Genomic DNA, 18,539 nt, shown 5'->3' with positions numbered 1-18,539 from the left:
ATATTTATGTCGTCATAATCACAAATTAATAAGTCCTCTTCATTGCTGTTTGCTAACAAATTAAACAAATTTTTGGCTAAAAGTAAACGGAAAACAAACATATAAAAACAAATTGCTTAACATGTTACCACTTAATTAATTTTTTGTAAATAAAATTCATATATGAATCTATAAGAACCAACAGCATTAAGTTGATTTTGTGCCTTAAATCTTATTTCATGTGAACAAATGGCATAGATATTTTCCCTAACCTTAAAAATTTGCAAAGTTTGTAGATTTTGTGGATATGGTTATAAAATGTTTTTGCCTGTCAAATTAAAAAAATAACTGTTAAGTGCTTTTCAAGCTATGAGATGCCATTTCGAGAACAACGCGTTTTAGATGTTTAGTAAGGACGCTAGACAGTCGTCTATTTCTTCTTTTTTAATACAAACTAAAATTTAAATGACATTTTGAGGACAAATTATTAAATAGTTAAATACTTACAAAACATAAAAAAAATTTGTCAAATTTGAAAGTTGCAAATGGGTGTTGGCTTTAAAAATTGCAAAATACAAAAAATGAATAACATTTTTAAGGCATAATATTCCATGGGTTAAAAGTTCCTGCCTCGGGTATATCAAGCTGCAAATTATAACTTTGCTGTTTTTTATTTTTTTTTGTATAATTCTTTAATTTTTTGTGATGGTTTATTATTTTGGAATTACGGCTTAAATATGATCAAATTCGAACGACTATATCATATAGCTCCCATGAAAACAATCGGAATATTAAAAATAATAAATGAACAAAAAATTGTAACTTCTCTAATGCTCAATATTTTTGTAATTCTATTAGGCGAGCGAATTTTTACAAATTAAATCACCTTATTCAGCCTGCGAAAAACTATGCCATTTTCTTTTTAAATTTCTGAATAAATTAATAGCATACCAATTTATGCGTTAGACACAACGGCTTAGACACGACGGCTTATACTCTTGATATAAGTTTAAACTATCTATTAATTTTCTTTTACTTTAGAAATAAACTGAGATGTCCTTCTGTCGGTTTTAAGAGCAAGAGGTTATTTGATCTTTAAGATTTTATTTCTTGGCCTGATGTGATAATCTTAAAACCGCAAAAAATAGCTGGAATAATGACATATACTGGTCGAAAGCTGTTTTACTGTCTTCAAAATATGTTTATACGGGTAAAGGTACAAAGGATGCACATTCAAACTTAAATAATATTAGACCCTTACTAAATGACAATCGATTTTATGCATTCTTATTCTATTGAGTATTTTAACACTTAAGCTAGATGGCTACAATATACAAACATTGTATTGCAAAGTACTGGATGTGATTTTTAAAAACAAGAATACCTAGAATTCCGGACATTATGCTATTCTCGATATACGATATTTATAATGATAGTTAGAAAGCCGAAGAATTGATAGAGCCGCCGAAAAGAGCACAATCGTCTCACTTCGTTAGCAAAAACACAACATTATAGAATATTCTACTGGTGGTAAGATGAAGCATATCATTTTGGCAGAAAATTGACATGATAGTGATATTTCTATAATACTCTTATCGGGTTTTGGTTCTTAATTGGATCCGCTGTGATTGTGACTTAACGCCAAAATTGATTCGTCTCCTTGACATTGATCGAGTCCTTTTCTCAATCGGTGTCTTGACTCCTGGCCATTTTTCATGGCCACTTGCTGTCCCTTGTCGATATCCTTGTCCCCCAGTTGCCCAGTGCCCCAGTGTGCCCTCCTTATAAGGACCTTATGCATATGTATGCGCTACTTATCCGATGTGTGTGGGCGTGTGTCATCTATGCTCACGTATCAATAAGTGCTCGAGACGTGAACTGAATTTTTTATTAGAGTTTGTGTATGCACAATAGTGGATGTCCCCGGCCAGGAGCCACAGGACCAGACCAATGCCAGGACCAAAGCGAAGACGTCACGCGTGGGCGATGCGAAATTGCCTGTGAAATATTTCTTGTATACACACACACCGGGGCAGTAATGTCATCCACAACTGCGGAGATTGGATTAGTGGACTGGGCAAAAAAAAATGTACAATCCGATTGAAACTATAGAATAAAAAATGCGCATTCTTAAATTCTTTGCATGTTAGTTTAAACATTATTTGTAGCAAAGTAATCCACCACTTAGTTAAAACATTTCCACACGTTTAGGAAACATAGGAAAAAAACGTTAAAAAAAAACCGTAATAAATTCAAATATTTTGTACTTCATTTATTTTAAGGTATTAAAATTTTTTTCAAATTATTTGATTTGACTGTTTCTGGAATTGTGTTTAATATAAAATTTAAACCCAATTTAACATTTAAATCAAATAAGACTTATTTTAAAGCTAATATTATATTTTGCATACAATTTAATTGTTAAAATATGAAATCATGCAATTTAATATGCATTGTATTTATTATTATGTTTGAAAATTTAAGTTAAATATTGAAAATAAAAATTTGGATGATATTATTCTGTTACTTTTCCAATTTTTTTCAGTGTTAGATTAGACTTAAGTTGAAGTGATGACTATCATTAATGGTACATTGGTTTATTAAACGCAAAATGCATAATCCTACATAAGTCTACTGCCAAATATGGGAAACTATTTCGAAGACAAGTTGCACTATTCAATGCAGATTATTTTCAGTGCTATTTTTGTGACCTCATTTGTGCCGATAAGTCCTTTTTGCGGGATGTGCTTAATAGAAGGAGTGTTTTTAAGTCGTTCTCTTTGTTATGGAGCGCTAAGCTGTGGGCGTGGCAGGACGCCCAACAGGAAAATTGTCCGAGATGAAATCAAATCAGTTGCAAACTTAACCAGCCATGGCCAAGGATATAGGCTGATGGGTGTCGGGTGATGGGGGCTATAGCCCAGCTCAAGGACAATTGGCCGTAATGCGAGGAGCGGCAATTCAAACTAATCCAGATCGGCAGCCAAGGCAGGGGATTAGCTTTGAGCTACGAAAGTGTCCCGCCTTATGATCCATCCCATGTCGGGCCAGTAGGGCCGCAAAGTTTTCGACATTTCGGATCCGAAATCGCTTTCAGGTAATTTGTCTTTATTAATTACGGTCGACGCCGGGTCCGGGGATTCCCCAATGGCTGCAATTGATTTATAAACCAATGAAACGACGTGCATAAATATTTGCCAAGACAATCTAAATAAATTACAGTGCAGTCTGTGCCGAGTATTTCGACCCGAAAAATCTCATGCAAAATGCATGTGCGATAGACAAAGCCCAAGCCCAAAGTCCATGCCTGGACATGGACATGGACATGGACATGGTCATGGACGGCCGGATAAATGCTCCGGCTTACTTATTAACTGGCCTTAGGTCTCCGGCCCGTCTGTCCCTGTCCGTCAGCCAGATTTACTTTACTCTTGGCCATAATTTGATGTATTGTGCAATATGGAACGCAATTTAAATATGTGCGCAATTACGTAAAATGTTTGCCAACCCCTCCGCCCGCCCATTTCGAGTATTTTGGAATATCTGCAACGACCCCCAACCCCCCTCACCCCTCCCCCCAGATTTTGGATTGCCAAACCAGTTCAGTGCCCACTGCCCACTGCCTACTGCCTACTGCCCACTGCCCACTGCCCACTGCCCACTGCCCACTGCCCACTGCCCACTGCCCACTGCCTACTGCCTACATCCTGTGCCGTGTACGGTTGACCAAAACGATTCCGACCATTCGGACGTTGCTGATGATTGAGGCAGGTGCCAACTAATCAAAAATGCTAGCAATTATAATTGATTAAAACGGCACGGATGATGACCACGATGATGGGTGTGGTGGGCTGGGGAATCCGGTGATGGCGTCGGAGGCTCCTGGGCGGCGAAATGGCGCCGGAGTGGGTTGCGAAAATGCAATTGCATCAGCTCTGTTTACTGCTGTTCTTATTGTTATTGTTGCTGCTGTTTCTGGTCGAGCGTTTAGCCAACGGATGGAGCCGAGCAATCCGATCGCATTTTCAACTTTTGGAGGCCCTATTTGATGCGGTCCGGTGGTTTGTAATTTTTACTCGTTTTTCGCATACAACGGAAAAATGTGTTTAAAGTCGACATAGACATTTTTTTACATTTTCATCAAAGATTAACGGCCTTGCACAGCTGCAAATTTAATTATTGTCAGTATTAAAACCACAATCAATACACCTATCACAAAAGTCTAGTTCGAGTACGATTCCAAAAATGTAATGCCTAAAATAAATATAACTAAAGAGAAAGATTTAGAAGAGCACCTTGACTATACACTACTATATCATTATATATGCTTCTAGACAATTTGTAATCTACTTTTTTAAGGACGCGCCCATAAAATTTTCAAATCAAAATATAAAAGAAAAATAAATAATAAACAATGTTTCTATTTAATATTAGAAGCTCAAACGTTTGACAAGAACTAAGTCTAAATATTCTGTGTGAAGAATTTAAAAGTAATTTAAATTGCAACATTTTGAATATCTAGGAAGATGTTTTTAGTATAAACGTATTTAAACTGCCCGCTTTGCGTGGGTGGGAAAAAAGTTATTTGGTCACATTTTCAAACTTGTGTAATGCCAATAATTTTACCATAAGCCATATATATCGAGCCCTAACAATAAAGTAAATGTCTTTACTATATTGCAATTTAATTTCAGTTTCAGATATCTAAAAAAAATTGTTGTTGTCACATATGTGACTATGTTTAATTTTTTTTTTTAATTAGTTTAATTTGCCTAGAAAGGGATTTTGAGAATAGTTACTTTCCAAGCCCATATTTTTAAAAAAGGGATACAATCAGATTGAAACTTAAGGACATATAAATTATTTTTTATAAAACAAAAGAAATTTTTTTTGTGAAACCATTGACGTCCTTTAAGACCCAATTAAAACTTAAAAAAAAAAATAGAAAATCAACATATCTTCGTTGTTTTTCAACACATACAAATATTGTTCGGCCTAAAGTTATATAATATATAAGTAGTTCAAACGAACGAATCGACACATGCATTCGTTTGTCATAATATTGTTGATTTAAAGATCAATAGATTTTTGATATATCTGCAAGGGTGTATTAAGTTCGGCTTGACAAATTCTGCTGATTTTTTTTTGTTCGATATGCATATATAGATATTTGCGCTCACCTCTGTTTTCTGATCAATGGCCATTGAAAATGCTCTGTGTCCGCATCCGCAAAAATGCCGTGGATTCAATTTTGCAGCAAATACATTTCAATATGCAACAATCGAGTGGCATGGAGGCCAGTGCCCACTCGGCACTTAGCACTTGTCCTTCTACCACCGCCCATAGACCTGGCGCATGTGGTCATGGTCGCTTTTTAAAGGACCAACCATGCCGGACCACAACCGAAAACGCGAAAACGCGAAAATTCGAAAATGTAATTGAAAAATGATTTTGTTGCACATGTCCCACATAGGCCAGGACCAAAGCGGGCCACTCGAATTGGGATTGCATTTTCTGCGCTCGGCTTTCGTCCTTTTGGCCGTGCGAAAAAGTTTAATTAATTCGCCGGGCGGCCGGAATCAACTTGGAAATGTTGCAGCGGGACAGGACCTCCTTGAGCTGGACCTAATTAGCATATAAATGACATTGTCGCTCTGCGCGGAGCTCCAGCCTAGGGCGTCCTCTCAAATATGTTGTGTTTGCTTATTGATTTAGCATTAATTGTTAATTGTTAATAACCGGCGGGCGACCGCAGCGAGGACCGCACAGTTTAACGCACCTGACAAACCGCAACGCAATCGACACCATCAACAAGGACATTCGCCGGCGGCAGGGAAAGGACTAAAAAGGACACAGCTGGCGCTGGGATGGAAGGCATCCAGAGCTGGGAACATGAATTACTAAAATCACTCAATTTACTAGTTTGTTCATCGAGTGCGGTGCCCTATATCTGCACTCGAATACAAGTGTTATACTGAATCTTTTTGATGGCTGAATAAAATCAAAAAGGTATGCACTCTACACCATCAACATGGAAAACTTTCCAAATTGAAAAAAGGTAAGTCGTTTATATTTTTTACATTAAATTTTTTTTTATTGGCAAGCCCCAAAAACACAATGTTGATCTACTGTTCTTTAAGTATGATAATTATTGGTTTTGTCTATTAAAGTTGTTTCCCGGTTACATTACATTATTTATTTACCATTTAAGGAATCCATTAACCAATGTTTAGTTTTTGTTTGCCTGCATTTACTAAATATGAAATAAAAAATCAAAAAAAAAAAAAAAGGTTAAGCCTATATATTTAATATATATAAATATATATTTATATATATAAGAATACCCCAAACATACAATGTTGCTCTACAATTACTTAAGTGTGATAATTTGTTGATTTTCCATAAATGTGGTTTCCCGATTAAATTACATTATTTATGATTTTTTTATGAATAAAATAATGTATAATTTTTGTTTGCAGTGTTATTACCATATATTGACCGCAAATGTGGGCGTCGTGACACCCACCTGCCAACTTGCCTCGATTATTGGCCATAAGGTTTGCTCTGAGGTTTCGGGCCGCGTCTGGTTGGGATCGCTTTCGTTCGCTGCCTAAACACGAAACTCAATTAACTTGTTAATTTATTTGAAATTTTCTTTGTTCGTCCTTCGCCATTGAAAACCACTCTGGGGTTAGGGTTACCAAGGTGACGGTTCGGATGGATGTCGGCGGCTAGCTGTTCAGCCCCCGTTAACTTTATAATCTTTTTCGACGAAAGATTGGTGGAGGTACTAGACATGGAGAAGCACAGCTAATTGTAGTGATGTATTGCGAAATTTATAAAACCAATTTTGAAGCTTTGAGTGATTTCTGGTTTGGCTCATATCGAACAAGAAAGAATGCAATCTTCGTCGAGCCAGGGTTTAAACACCCTTGCAACTATTAAATAAATAAAATACTCGTTAATTGATTATTTCTATGGCAGCTATAAATGTAGTACGTAAAATTGTGAAATAGATTTATTTATACAACGAAGCTATGCCAGTTTTCCGATTATTTTCCTATGGCATCTGATTTTTATAAAATTAAAACCTTAATTCTGAATCAGTAACAAAGTTCGTGTTTTTTGTATCTATAAGCTTCTTGAGTTGCGCCCAGCGAATAATTTTCTTGTTCGGCATCTGAACGAACATGGGAATTTTTATGCTACGGCTTGGCACTTGTTCAACAATTTTTGCTTAATAGAAACAATTTTTTTTGTGTCATCTAATTGAACACATTTATATTCATTGTCAGCACTTGCTTTAACTTTAATTTAATCCATTCGAAATTGTTATCGGAGAATTTGTCAAAACTTTAAAAGGAAGTTAAGATTTATGCAGAAGTGTAGGAACTGCCGTAGGAACAATCGGAAAACTAAATGAAAATAAAATAAAACATCGTTGTTTTTAAACTTTTTTTTGTTTGTCCAATTAATTTTTCCGACTTTAAAAAGAGAACATTTTCGAAATATAGTTCTTACATTTTCGATCATATTAACGTGATCCGCCTCGAAAAATACTAAATTAATACGTCATTTGGTCAAAACGTTTCTAACCAATATTTTTTACAGTGTACTTATCGACTTTAGTATTGTTGGCATCTCAATCACTGTTTTATTAAGCTACTCCTCCAGAAAATTGTCGAGGTGTTTCTTTTGAAACGCGAAAGGATTTCGGTGGCTGAGTAATTTCCATGTGGATTGGGGATTGTGGTTAGCTAAAAATCGTTTACCGTTGCTCACTTTAAACTTTTAGGCCGACGGGCGAAGGGGGTGGTGGGTGGTGGGTGGTGGCGCGATGGTGGTGTAGGCAAAGTGCGGGCAAAGTTTTTGCTTGGTATAATTAAAACTAGGCAGAAACAGCGCCGAAGACAAACGGAATAGTTTACATGTGTCTTTGTTACAGTTACGGTTATCCATTGGTGGCTGTGGAGTGCGTGGGCGGTGGGCGGTGGGCGGTGGTTAGTGAGTGGTGCTTTGAGGAGGTGTGAGGAACAAGGGAATATGTTGTGTTTCAGCCTACAATTCAGCTGTTCGGTTTGAGCTTGAGGCATGCTTTCTCTGCCGGTCTGCCTATCCCCGTCAGTGCTGCCATTTTGTCCTTTTTCAGGACAATTATTCTTTTAAAAGAAAAGTGGGACAATATCGAAAAGTAACTGAGCCACAACCAGTTATTTCTCAAACAACTTCTTTAAAATATATTTCAATTGTTTGGAAAGAAATTTTCAGAAGATAAATTGTTTGAAATGCAAAGATCCGTTTGCTTGTTATTGAACTTTAAAAACGATGCAAATCTAAATTTTTCCTCTTTCCTTAAAATGTGAAACATCGGAATCTATAAGAAAAGTATATTTTATTGAACTAAAAATTCCATTTGTCTTCAATAAAACCACCAAAAGGGTATGCCTACACTCAATGACATCCCAAGTTGATGCCCACTTATTACATCTGTAAGCGTTAGGTGTTTTTTGAGTTGTACTTATTTTATATTATTGCTGTTCTATCATTACTTCTTGAATTCGTCTCTATCTCATTAAATGGGCTATTTCGACAAAAGTGTTCAAGAAATCATGACAACAGTACATATGAGTGATACATTTAAGAGGCATGTATATAATTACGTATACGTATAAGGATTAATGTCATTATTTTAGTGTGTCAAATCTTTCTTACTATTCGTCTTTAAATTCAGCCTTTTTTTTAAGATTTGTCCTGCTTTTTAAATTGCCTGCTGTCATCACTGATCCCTATCTTTCTCGTTCTCTTTTCCTCCTCTTTATCGCAGTTGCATATGTAAGACTGCCTGCTCACTCCTTTGGCGTCATCGTCATCGTTATCGTCATCGGCTTCGCTGAGCCACTTCGTTCATGCCCATTTTATTTAGCATTTTGTTGTTTTTTTCGGTTTCCTGCGGTTTTTAATTAAAATTAACTTTGTTTATTTTGCGCTTTTACCCACGCCATCTCTCTCCTCCGCTTACTCTCTCTTTTTGGCCTCCTCAGACAAAGTGATGTTGACTTTGCCCGCGTCTTTCTTTTGCTCTCTCTGTCTCTCTCTTTGCTGTTGTTGTGTTATTGTTGATGCTGGAGCTGCATGTAATTGCCGCCATTTGCGTTGTCGTCGCCTCTTCATCCTCTCCCAATGCCCCTCTTCCTGCTCTCGACAGTGCTGCCATTCAACTGTTGGCTTTTTTTGGGCTGATTTATCTACAAGTCGAGATTTTACTGAAGATTTCAAGATATTGAATAATTTACATCACCTATGTACATTTTGGGAGACTTAGAGTAAGGACACATGTTTGTGTATTTTTATTTAATAAAATGGTGAGGGTATTTGGCCAAGATCAAATTTCAAATTCAAAGAATTTGTTATTATTTTATAAATTAAAGAGAAATAAAATCGATTTAATCAGTTTTTTTTTAATTTCCTTTATAGCTATTTTTTATGCTGGTACCTTAGGCTTGAGCTGCATTTTACAAGCGACAGTTAGCAGCGCCGTTTTGTGCTCTCTCCCCTTTCGCAATTTGTTGTTGTTAGTTTTACCTGTTGGCAGACAGACAAAAGCTTAACCAGCGGAAGAGAAGAGTTTTGCAATCATCGTCATCATCTCTCAGCGAGAGCGAACGGTACACTTTTCCCCCTCCCCCCTTCCTTTATCTTACTCGGCTTGTTTAACTTTTGTAAGTTTGTTAAAGTTTTTGTTATGCCTGCTGGTATTTGGTATTTACACCGCTGGTCACCCCGCTGTCATCTTGATTAGTGCATTTTATTTGCATTCTGATGAATTTGCAAATTCACTTATTTGCAAAACTGATAAAGCTTAAGAAACGGGAATTACTGGTAAGAATGATGGTAACACCTTGCTTTAAATTAAATACAACAACAAAAACAGTTTTAGTGACAAGTTAGCGCCTAAGACGCCATGATGAGAATGTCTGTTCCACCCCCGATTCTCAAATATTTTAATTGGGAATAAATCGCAGACGGTAATCGGACTGTTTTAATAGTTTTTGATGGTAAATACGATCCATCCTTTTAGTAATCCTAAATTGATTTATTTGGCCATTATAGAACATGACAAGCATATAAAGTAATCGAAATGTCCTGGATTGGTGCCAAGGAAATGGAATAGGTCCATATCCTAGGCCTGGCTCTCGTGGTAGAAGCGATCCATGCTGATGATCTCTTCGTTGGGCGCCATTAAATTTAGAGTCGGAGCCGTGGGCATCGCCTCCACCGTGCTCACCGTGCCAATCGAGTGACGGTCGGCCATTGGATCGAGGCCAATGCTGCAATTACGGCTGCAACTTTTTTCAAGCTTGGCCTGAGGGTGCGATTGATCTTGCGACAGTTGCTGCGAAGAATGCTTGACCACCAATGATGGGTCCATGGAGCGCGCCTGCATCTGCTTGATGTAGAGCTGCTCGAGCAGTTCCCGGAAGAGCGAGGGATTCACGTTGATGCTCACGCACATGAGCACGAACCAGTCGCCGTATCCTGCATTGGCAAGGACCTCGCGCACATGCGCCTTTGGCATGCCGCGCAGATGCGTGCGCAACAGCTGGAGGCGCAACTCCGCGCAGCAGAAGAGCACCAGGCGGTAGCAGATATTGATGGCCGCCAGCATTGCGATGAAGAGGAACCACACGTACAGCACCGCGAAGATCTTCTCGTTCAGAATGTTCAGCGGCAGCACGCACAGGATATCCAGGACATTCGGAGTACCGCTCGGCCCGTAAACAAACATCTCACACTTGGCCACCTTGGGAAACACGCGCGACGTCATCAGGTTCCACAGGTTCCAGTCGTAAACCGGTATGGCGGCCAGGGCGTGTATGTACTTGTGCCAGAACCCATTGAACACCACGTCCATCAGCCAGTAGTTCAGAAGCTGCACAGAGGCGAAATATGTAAAAATGAAAACTGGAAACTTTTCTGCCTTTCTATTTAGCAAATAACGTTATTAACATTGTGACATTGTTCCAGCATTATTCTGTGATAGTCCCACAAATTCCATCATGTGCATTGTATGTTGTCTTAAATGTTAGCTTGAACCAAAAACTATGGGCATGAATGGTAATGGTTTGCAAGTAATTTGAGTTTATGTTTCATTATACCCTAGCGGCAGGTATTACAATTCAGTTTTAAGTTTTAATTTGAAAATTCTTGGTGACCTGTTTATGGTATTATGATGGTTTTCCTAGTGCCTTTCCTTTTAATTTAACCTTTTTATTTTTAAATAGAACCAGAAAAATAACTGTTAATATAGAAGTAAATATATAAGACAGAGAATATGTTTTGACCACAACAGAATGAATGATAACCTTACACATTCATATTAATAAGAAAGAATAAATATTTAAGAATGTCTTATAACGCTATAAACTTCAATCAATGATGTTTTTCTTTGACAAAAAAAAAAATCGCCAGGACATCAGGGACCAAGTATAACTAACATACTTGGTCCCTGGTGTCCTGGCGATTCTTGTGTGAATTGGATTTAAAAATGATGTAACTCACGCTGATGAGAAGATTGAGCAGCTCGCAGAAGGCGTACTTGATCGAGTAGCAGCAGTGTATGGAGGCGAAGTGGGCGCGGAAGTACTTGGTGAGCATCTGGAGGCGGGTGCGGTAGGTGGCCTCCAGGATGAGGGCGTCGCCGACCTCGCAGCACAGCTGCTCCATGCGCTGACCCTCCCACACTTTCCACAGGAACGAGGGGAAGTAGAAGAGCAGGGACTGGAAGAGCAGAATCATGAAGACCCACTGATAGTAGCGCAGATACAGCCGCTTGGTGACGCCGCGCGTCTCCGGTCCGACGCCCTCGGCGATCGAGACGAGCCGGGCGTACTGCTCGTTGTGGGCCACCAGGGCGCGAAGGCTGCTCTGGTTGAAGGGCTCGACGGCGGAGGACGAGTGGAAGGCGAAGTCCCAGCTGCTGGTGCTCTTCGTGCCGCCCTCGGCGGCCAGGATGTAGGTGCCCATGGTCCAGCAGTAGGACTGCACGTACTCCGTGTGCTTCTCGGAGCTGATGCACAGGATCGGCTCCCCGAAGTACTGCTTTGCGGACAGCAGGAAGGTGCACGTTAGCAGGATAACGATGGTGCATTTGGAGTGCAGCGTGAAGATCGGGTCGTATATGCGCACCGTCTTGAGGCGCAAGTAGCTGGACAGGGGCTTCACGGCTGCGTACATCGCTCACTCCAGAGTATTCAATTTGGTTCGTTTCGTCTACGTGAAGCGCTAGCTTGCTTTGCTGCGATTTTTGTTAGCTGTCCGGACTTTTGTGTGACAGCTATGTTCTCACTGTACGTCATGACTCAGAGTTGCCAGGTCTTCGATTGAGAAATTGCCAAGCCCGTTATACTTTTCAATACATTATAACCACTAGTTTCGTTGTACACGTACGCTGCAGTACCGTTCATCACCTTTTCATCGATGAATCTTCATCTGATTACTCGTTTAATACACACACATATTAAAAGAACGCGTTAAAGCTCAAACTTAAATTGCAATGTTTTATAAGGTAATGTGATAATCAAATATCTGTTCTTTCAGTTCTTTTTTTAATACTCTGCGTAGTTTGAAAGGTATTTAAATGTTGTTTTTATTTATTGCTTTATGTCGAAGAACTAAAAAAAACAAGAAGGAAAGCAAACTTCGGCAAGCCGAAGTTCATATACCCTTGCAGCTATTGCATTAATTAAATACTTTTGAAAACATTTAAATTATGATTTACTTGAGTATGTGCTAAAAAAAAACATTGAAACTATGATTATTTGCAGCTCAATTATTAGATAGTTATTTTATATATTTTTATTATTTCTATGGGAACTATATGCTATAGACGTCCGATTTTGATAAAATTTATACCATAATTCTGAATAATTAAACATTGCTATATGTCGAAGAACTAAACAAAAAATTAAAAAACAGAAAAGTTATAATTTTTTTCATTTATTTTTCCGATTGTTCCTATGGGAGCTATATGCTATAGTCGTCCGATTTTGATGAAATTGAAACCGTAATTCTGAAATATTAAACCATTACTATATCTCGAAGAACTAAACAAAAAATTAAAAAACAGCAAAGTTATAATTTTTTATACCCTTGCAGAGGGTATTATAATTTCAGTCAGAAGTTTGCAACGCAGTGAAGGAGACGTTTCCGACCCTATAAAGTGTATATATTCTTGATCAGCATCACTAGTAGAGTCGATCTAGCCATGTCCGTCTGTCCGTCTGTCCGTCTGTCCGTCTGTCCGTCTGTCCGTCCGTTTATATGCAAACTAGTCTCTCAGTTTTAAAGCTATCTGCATGAAACTTTCCCAAAAGTTGTCTTTCTATTGCAGGTAGTATATAAGTCGGAACGAGCCGGATCGGACGACTATAGCATATAGCTCCCATAGGAACAATCGGAAAAATAAATGAAAAAAAATTATAACTTTTCTGTTTTTTATTTTTTTGTTTAGTTCTTCGACATTTAGTAATGGTTAAATATTTCCGATTTACGGATTAAATTTCATCAAAGTCGGACGACTATATCATATAGCTCTCATAGGAACAATCGGAAAAATAAATGAAAAAAATTATAACTTTTCTGTTTTTTAATTTTTTGTTTAGTTCTTCGACATATAGCAATGGTTAAATATTTCAGAATTATGGTTTAAATTTTATCAAAATCGGACGTCTATATCATATAGCTCCCTTAGAAATAATAAAAATATATAAAATAACTATCAAATAATTGAGCTGCAAATCATCATAGCTTCAATGTTTTTAAACATATACGAAAGTAAATCATAATTTTAATGTTTTCAAAATGTTTAATTCTTGCAATAGCTGCAAGGGTATATGAACTTCGGCTTGCCGAAGTTTGCTTTCTTTCTTGTTTTCATTTATTTTTTCCGATTGTTCCTATGGGAGCTATATGCTATAGTCGTCCGATTTTGATGAAATTTAAACCGTAAATCGGAAATATTTTACCATTACTATATGTCGAAGAACTAAACAAAAATTAAAAAACAGCAAAGTTATAATTTTTTTTCATTTATTTTTCCGATTGTTCCTATGGGAGCTATATGCTATAGTCGTCCGATCCGGCTCGTTCCGACTTATATACTACCTGCAATAGAAATACAACTTTTGGGAAAGTTTCATGCAGATAGCTTTAAAACTGAGAGACTAGTTTGCATATAAACGGACGGACAGACGGACAGACGGACAGACGGACATGGCTAGATCGACTCTCCTAGTGATGCTGATCAAGAATATATATACTTTATAGGGTCGGAAACGTCTCCTTCACTGCGTTGCAAACTTCTGACTGAAATTATAATACCCTCTGCAAGGGTATAAAAATAAACAAGAAAGGAAGCAAACTTCGGCAAGTTCATATACCCTTGCAGCTATTGCAAGAATTAAATATTTTTGAAAACATTAAAATTAAGATTTACTTGCGTATGTGTTTAAAAACATTGAAGCTATGATGATTTGAAGCTCAATTATTAGATATGTAGTTATTTTATATATTATTGATTATTTCTATGGGAGCTATATGATATAGTCGTCCGATTTTGATGAAATTTATACCGTAATTCTGAAGTATTTAACCATTACTAAATGCCGAAGAAATAAAAAAAAAATTAAAAAACAGCACAGTTTTAATTTTTTTTTATTTTTTTTTTTCGATTGTTTCCATGGGAGCTATATGCTATAGTCGTCCGATCCGGCTCGTTCCGACTTATATACTACCTGCAATAGAAAGACAACTTTTGGGAAAGTTTCATGCAGATAGCTTTAAAACTGAGGGACTAGTTTGCGTAGAAACGGACGGACAGACGGACATGGCTAGATCGTCTCGCCTAGTGATGCTGATCAAGAATATATATACTTTATAGGGTCGGAAATGTCTTCTTCACTGCGTTGCAAACTTCTGACCCTCTGCAAGGGTATAAAAAGAATTGAATAACTGTTATTTCTGATTTATGTACAAAATCACAGAAAAACATGTATTTCTGGATGTTATATAATATTAGTAATTTGATTTGAAAGTACAAATTAATAATGACTGTAATGTCGTCCGATTTGTATATAAATCAGCTTATAAATTCCATACATTCAACCAGTGGTTGTAACTTTGTGAATGGACCATTGTACGCCAGATACTTGTTCGCCATTTTGGCGCAGTCATTTTTGAAAACCATGGAATGAACGTCTGTCGTATTAATGAACATCCTCGAACCAACGAATCTTGCTCGCCTGATTTGTGAAACCATCAATTGAGCGCAGCTTTCCTGATGCCATCCGTACCTAGCCGTTCGGATTCCGGAGTCCGGATTCCGGACTTTTCAAAACTCGTATGTATGAGGATCACGAGCTATGGGAACGCCAACGAATGGCAATAATAATAAAATGATTAATCGATGCTACATGACTGCATATACAAATAATTCCCAGCGGTGTGTCGTCATCAGCGTCATTACCCACATCGTTGTTGTCATCATCATTATCATCATCGTAATCATCATCATTATAGTGAGCAGTTGGTGGGGTGGCAGCAAATACATCGTCATCAACATTATCATCATCATCCTCGCCGGTGCAAATGTTTATTGTGGGAATTCGCTGGCTGCGACGTGTCAAGTGGCGATTCTAGCATCGGCTGCTCCCGTCCAAGTCCCAGTTCCACACCGCGTCCATCCCCATACCCATCCCCATCCATCCATCCATCCATCCGTCCATCCGTCCTGCCCCATTTGCCCCATTTGCACCACAACTCTCGCAGAAAAATTAAATTTATGAATTGTTTCGTTTGTGCGTGACCAGAGATTTACAATAATCAGAGATCGGGAATCGGAGAACACGCTCAGGAGACTAATTAGTGCTGGCCGTGGCGGGTATACGGTGCCAAATTGTAATTATAATTTCTCGTGTCTGCCGATTGCCCAGTCCCCTGGACATCGCCTCCTTATTGATTGTTTGGCAATAAAACGGGAATGAAAATGAAATATGATTCGAGGCAGTGTAAGCGGATTGAAACCAAATGAAGAAGTCACTGCGTTGGCAAAAATTACCTGGCTGCTTTGGACTCATTAGGAACCACATTTCTGGAGCACTACACATTGCAGTTTTGTTTAAGATTATAGGTGTAATTAAATAATGATTGCCCCGTCCAAACTATGATAAAAGCTTTTCGACTTTATGCTTTAATTAGTTTATGGCATTAATTTAACTAATTGCTTTTTCATTTTTTAGCTAAGGGCATACAAGGTTGTGCATTTAATTTTCTTACCTTCAATATATTGTTTTATTATTGTCTTAATGTTATATTTAAAAAATTAAAAATGCAAAACAGTCGAACAGAAGATTTCTTTCACTCAACACTTGGCCATTGTCGAACACAAAGGGCCGTTAACCGACACCAATCAATCGCAGCCAGGTGCTGATCCTGATATAGTCACCCAATGCAATGGTTACTCCACCCAAGCGAGCCCATTCGGAGCCCATAAAAGTTCGCTGACAGCTTTTTAAATATTTATTTAAATAAAATGCATTATTTAAAGCGATTTTTCATTGACCACAAAAACCGAAAAACGTTTGCCGTACTGCCGGCAGCAATAGCGGGCTTTTCGGGGCTTTTTCAACGGGATGGCTGAATGGATGGCTGGATGGATGGCTGAATGGATGGCTGGATGGATGGCTGGATGGATGGCCAAAAGGACGGATGGCGCCGCCCCGCGTTTTTCAGTGCGAGCATTGCGTCGGGCTATGGCCACGCATTTCGTGCTTAAATAAATAAATTTAACAATTATGCGTGGTTGCGGTTGTTTTGGCTTTGATGGAGCCCAGGCATAATCCTATTACCGGGCGATTCGCCAGTTGCCACTTCTCCATTCGACAGTGGCCGTGGCCCGATGACGACTCCCGTTTCCATTTCCATTTCCATTTCCATTTTCAGTCTCATTTCTCACTACCCCAGTGGGAGAACGCCCTCTGCCATGGATGTAACTCCTGAATGCGGTGACTGCTATATGGTCAATGGCTGGTAAATGGTGAATGGTCGATGGTGAATGGTCGATGGTGAATGGTCGATGGTGAATGGTCGATGGTGGCTTACTTTTGTGCATAAATATGGCAAAGCTAAAGCAGCTGGACGGGCTCCGCCTCGGGTAAGCTTAGGCGGGCTCTCAATAATTTGATGCCCAATTTAGTTAAACTTTGTTAAAGCTGGCTACGATTTTACGAAAATTAACGAGGCTCGTACTCATTTCCATAATTGCCGATGTTATGGGCGTGCGATGGGTTTGTTTTTTGTTTTAGTCCAACGTTGAAGGTGAAACTGTTAGTCCGGCACGAACATATAAAAACTTTTTGTTATCAGCCTGCTGTGATTTGATGGTGTGTTTATATTCTGAATTAATATTTAATTTATCGCTTAGCTTTTAGTTTACTTTGAAAAAATTATAAGTTACAATTAGTGATTTAAATCGCTACTTTCGGGGGTGATATAAAAGAAACCAAATACTGTCACTTTCCAAAACGTTTATAATAATTTATGCGACATTAAGCTGATGGCATTTAATTACTGAATTTGATTTAACAATGGATGACAATGGTTAGCAAATTAACATGTCAGCTCGAAAAACAAAATTTATTTTGACAATGCTTAAAATGATTGTTAATTATACCCTTGCAGAGGGTATTATAATTTCAGTCAGAAGTTTGCAACGCAGTGAAGGAGACATTTCCGACCCTATAAAGTATATATATTCTTGATCAGCATCACTAGGAGAGACGATCCAGCCATGTCCGTCTGTCCGTCCGTCTGTCCGTCCGTTTATATGCAAACTAGTCTCTCAGTTTTAAAGCTATCTGCATGAAACTTTCCCAAAAGTTGTCTTTCTATTGCAGGTAGTATATAAGTCGGAACGAGCCGGATCGGACGACTATAGCATATAGCTTCCATAGGAACAATCGGAAAAATAAGTTTAAAAAAAATTATAACTTTGCTGTTTCTTAATTATTTTTTTAGTTCTTCAACATATAGTAATGGTTAAATAGCTGCAAGGGTATATGAACTTCGGCTTGCCGAAGTTTGCTTTCTTTCTTGTTTTTTTTTTTTTTTTTAAATTTGTGAACTATTGAAAGCAGCAGTACGGTTTTTAACAAATATATGTATTTACATTAATGGTTGGCTAAAGAGTAATATTTTTAGAATAAATAATATAATATTTTATTTTATTTATTAAATAATATTTTATTTAAGGTTGATCGACCAAGTTAATGGTTATAAAACGTTGTTTATAAATATGTGAAACTAAACGGGAATTTGAGATCTCAATTATTGAACAAGAACACGCGTTCTCATTCGGCCTCTTAATCAGATACCAAATAAATTTATTATACCTAAAACGTTTTCTTGCTGACGAATTCGCGATAATTTTTGTGGCTACGAAATATTGGCTTGTTTCAAGAAAATCATTGTTTCTCCGATGATGCTAGTGCGAGGCAAGTGGCCAC

General features: G+C 37.9%; 2 protein-coding genes across 2 annotated transcripts; both read right to left on the bottom strand.

Moving 5' to 3' along the window:
• Window positions 1-10,076: 10,076 nt before the first annotated feature.
• Window positions 10,077-12,340, bottom strand: LOC128264510 (innexin inx6). Its single transcript, XM_053000023.1, has 2 exons — window positions 11,539-12,340; window positions 10,077-10,909 (listed from the first exon to the last, which is right to left on the bottom strand). Exons 1-2 carry the CDS (start codon window positions 12,211-12,213, stop codon window positions 10,160-10,162), a joined length of 1,425 nt encoding a protein of 474 aa, XP_052855983.1. The 5' UTR covers window positions 12,214-12,340; the 3' UTR covers window positions 10,077-10,159.
• Window positions 12,341-16,576: 4,236 nt separating this feature from the next.
• On the bottom strand, window positions 16,577-17,364 carry LOC128264531 (uncharacterized). The gene is made up of 2 exons (XM_053000050.1): window positions 16,884-17,364; window positions 16,577-16,805 (listed from the first exon to the last, which is right to left on the bottom strand). Exons 1-2 carry the CDS (start codon window positions 17,144-17,146, stop codon window positions 16,577-16,579), a joined length of 492 nt encoding a protein of 163 aa, XP_052856010.1. The 5' UTR covers window positions 17,147-17,364.
• Window positions 17,365-18,539: the final 1,175 nt, after the last annotated feature.

Source organism: Drosophila gunungcola, unplaced genomic scaffold (assembly GCF_025200985.1).
Source record: "Drosophila gunungcola strain Sukarami unplaced genomic scaffold, Dgunungcola_SK_2 000072F, whole genome shotgun sequence".
Lineage (NCBI taxonomy): Eukaryota > Metazoa > Arthropoda > Insecta > Diptera > Drosophilidae > Drosophila > Drosophila gunungcola.
This window is presented reverse-complemented; position numbering and strand designations above follow the sequence as displayed.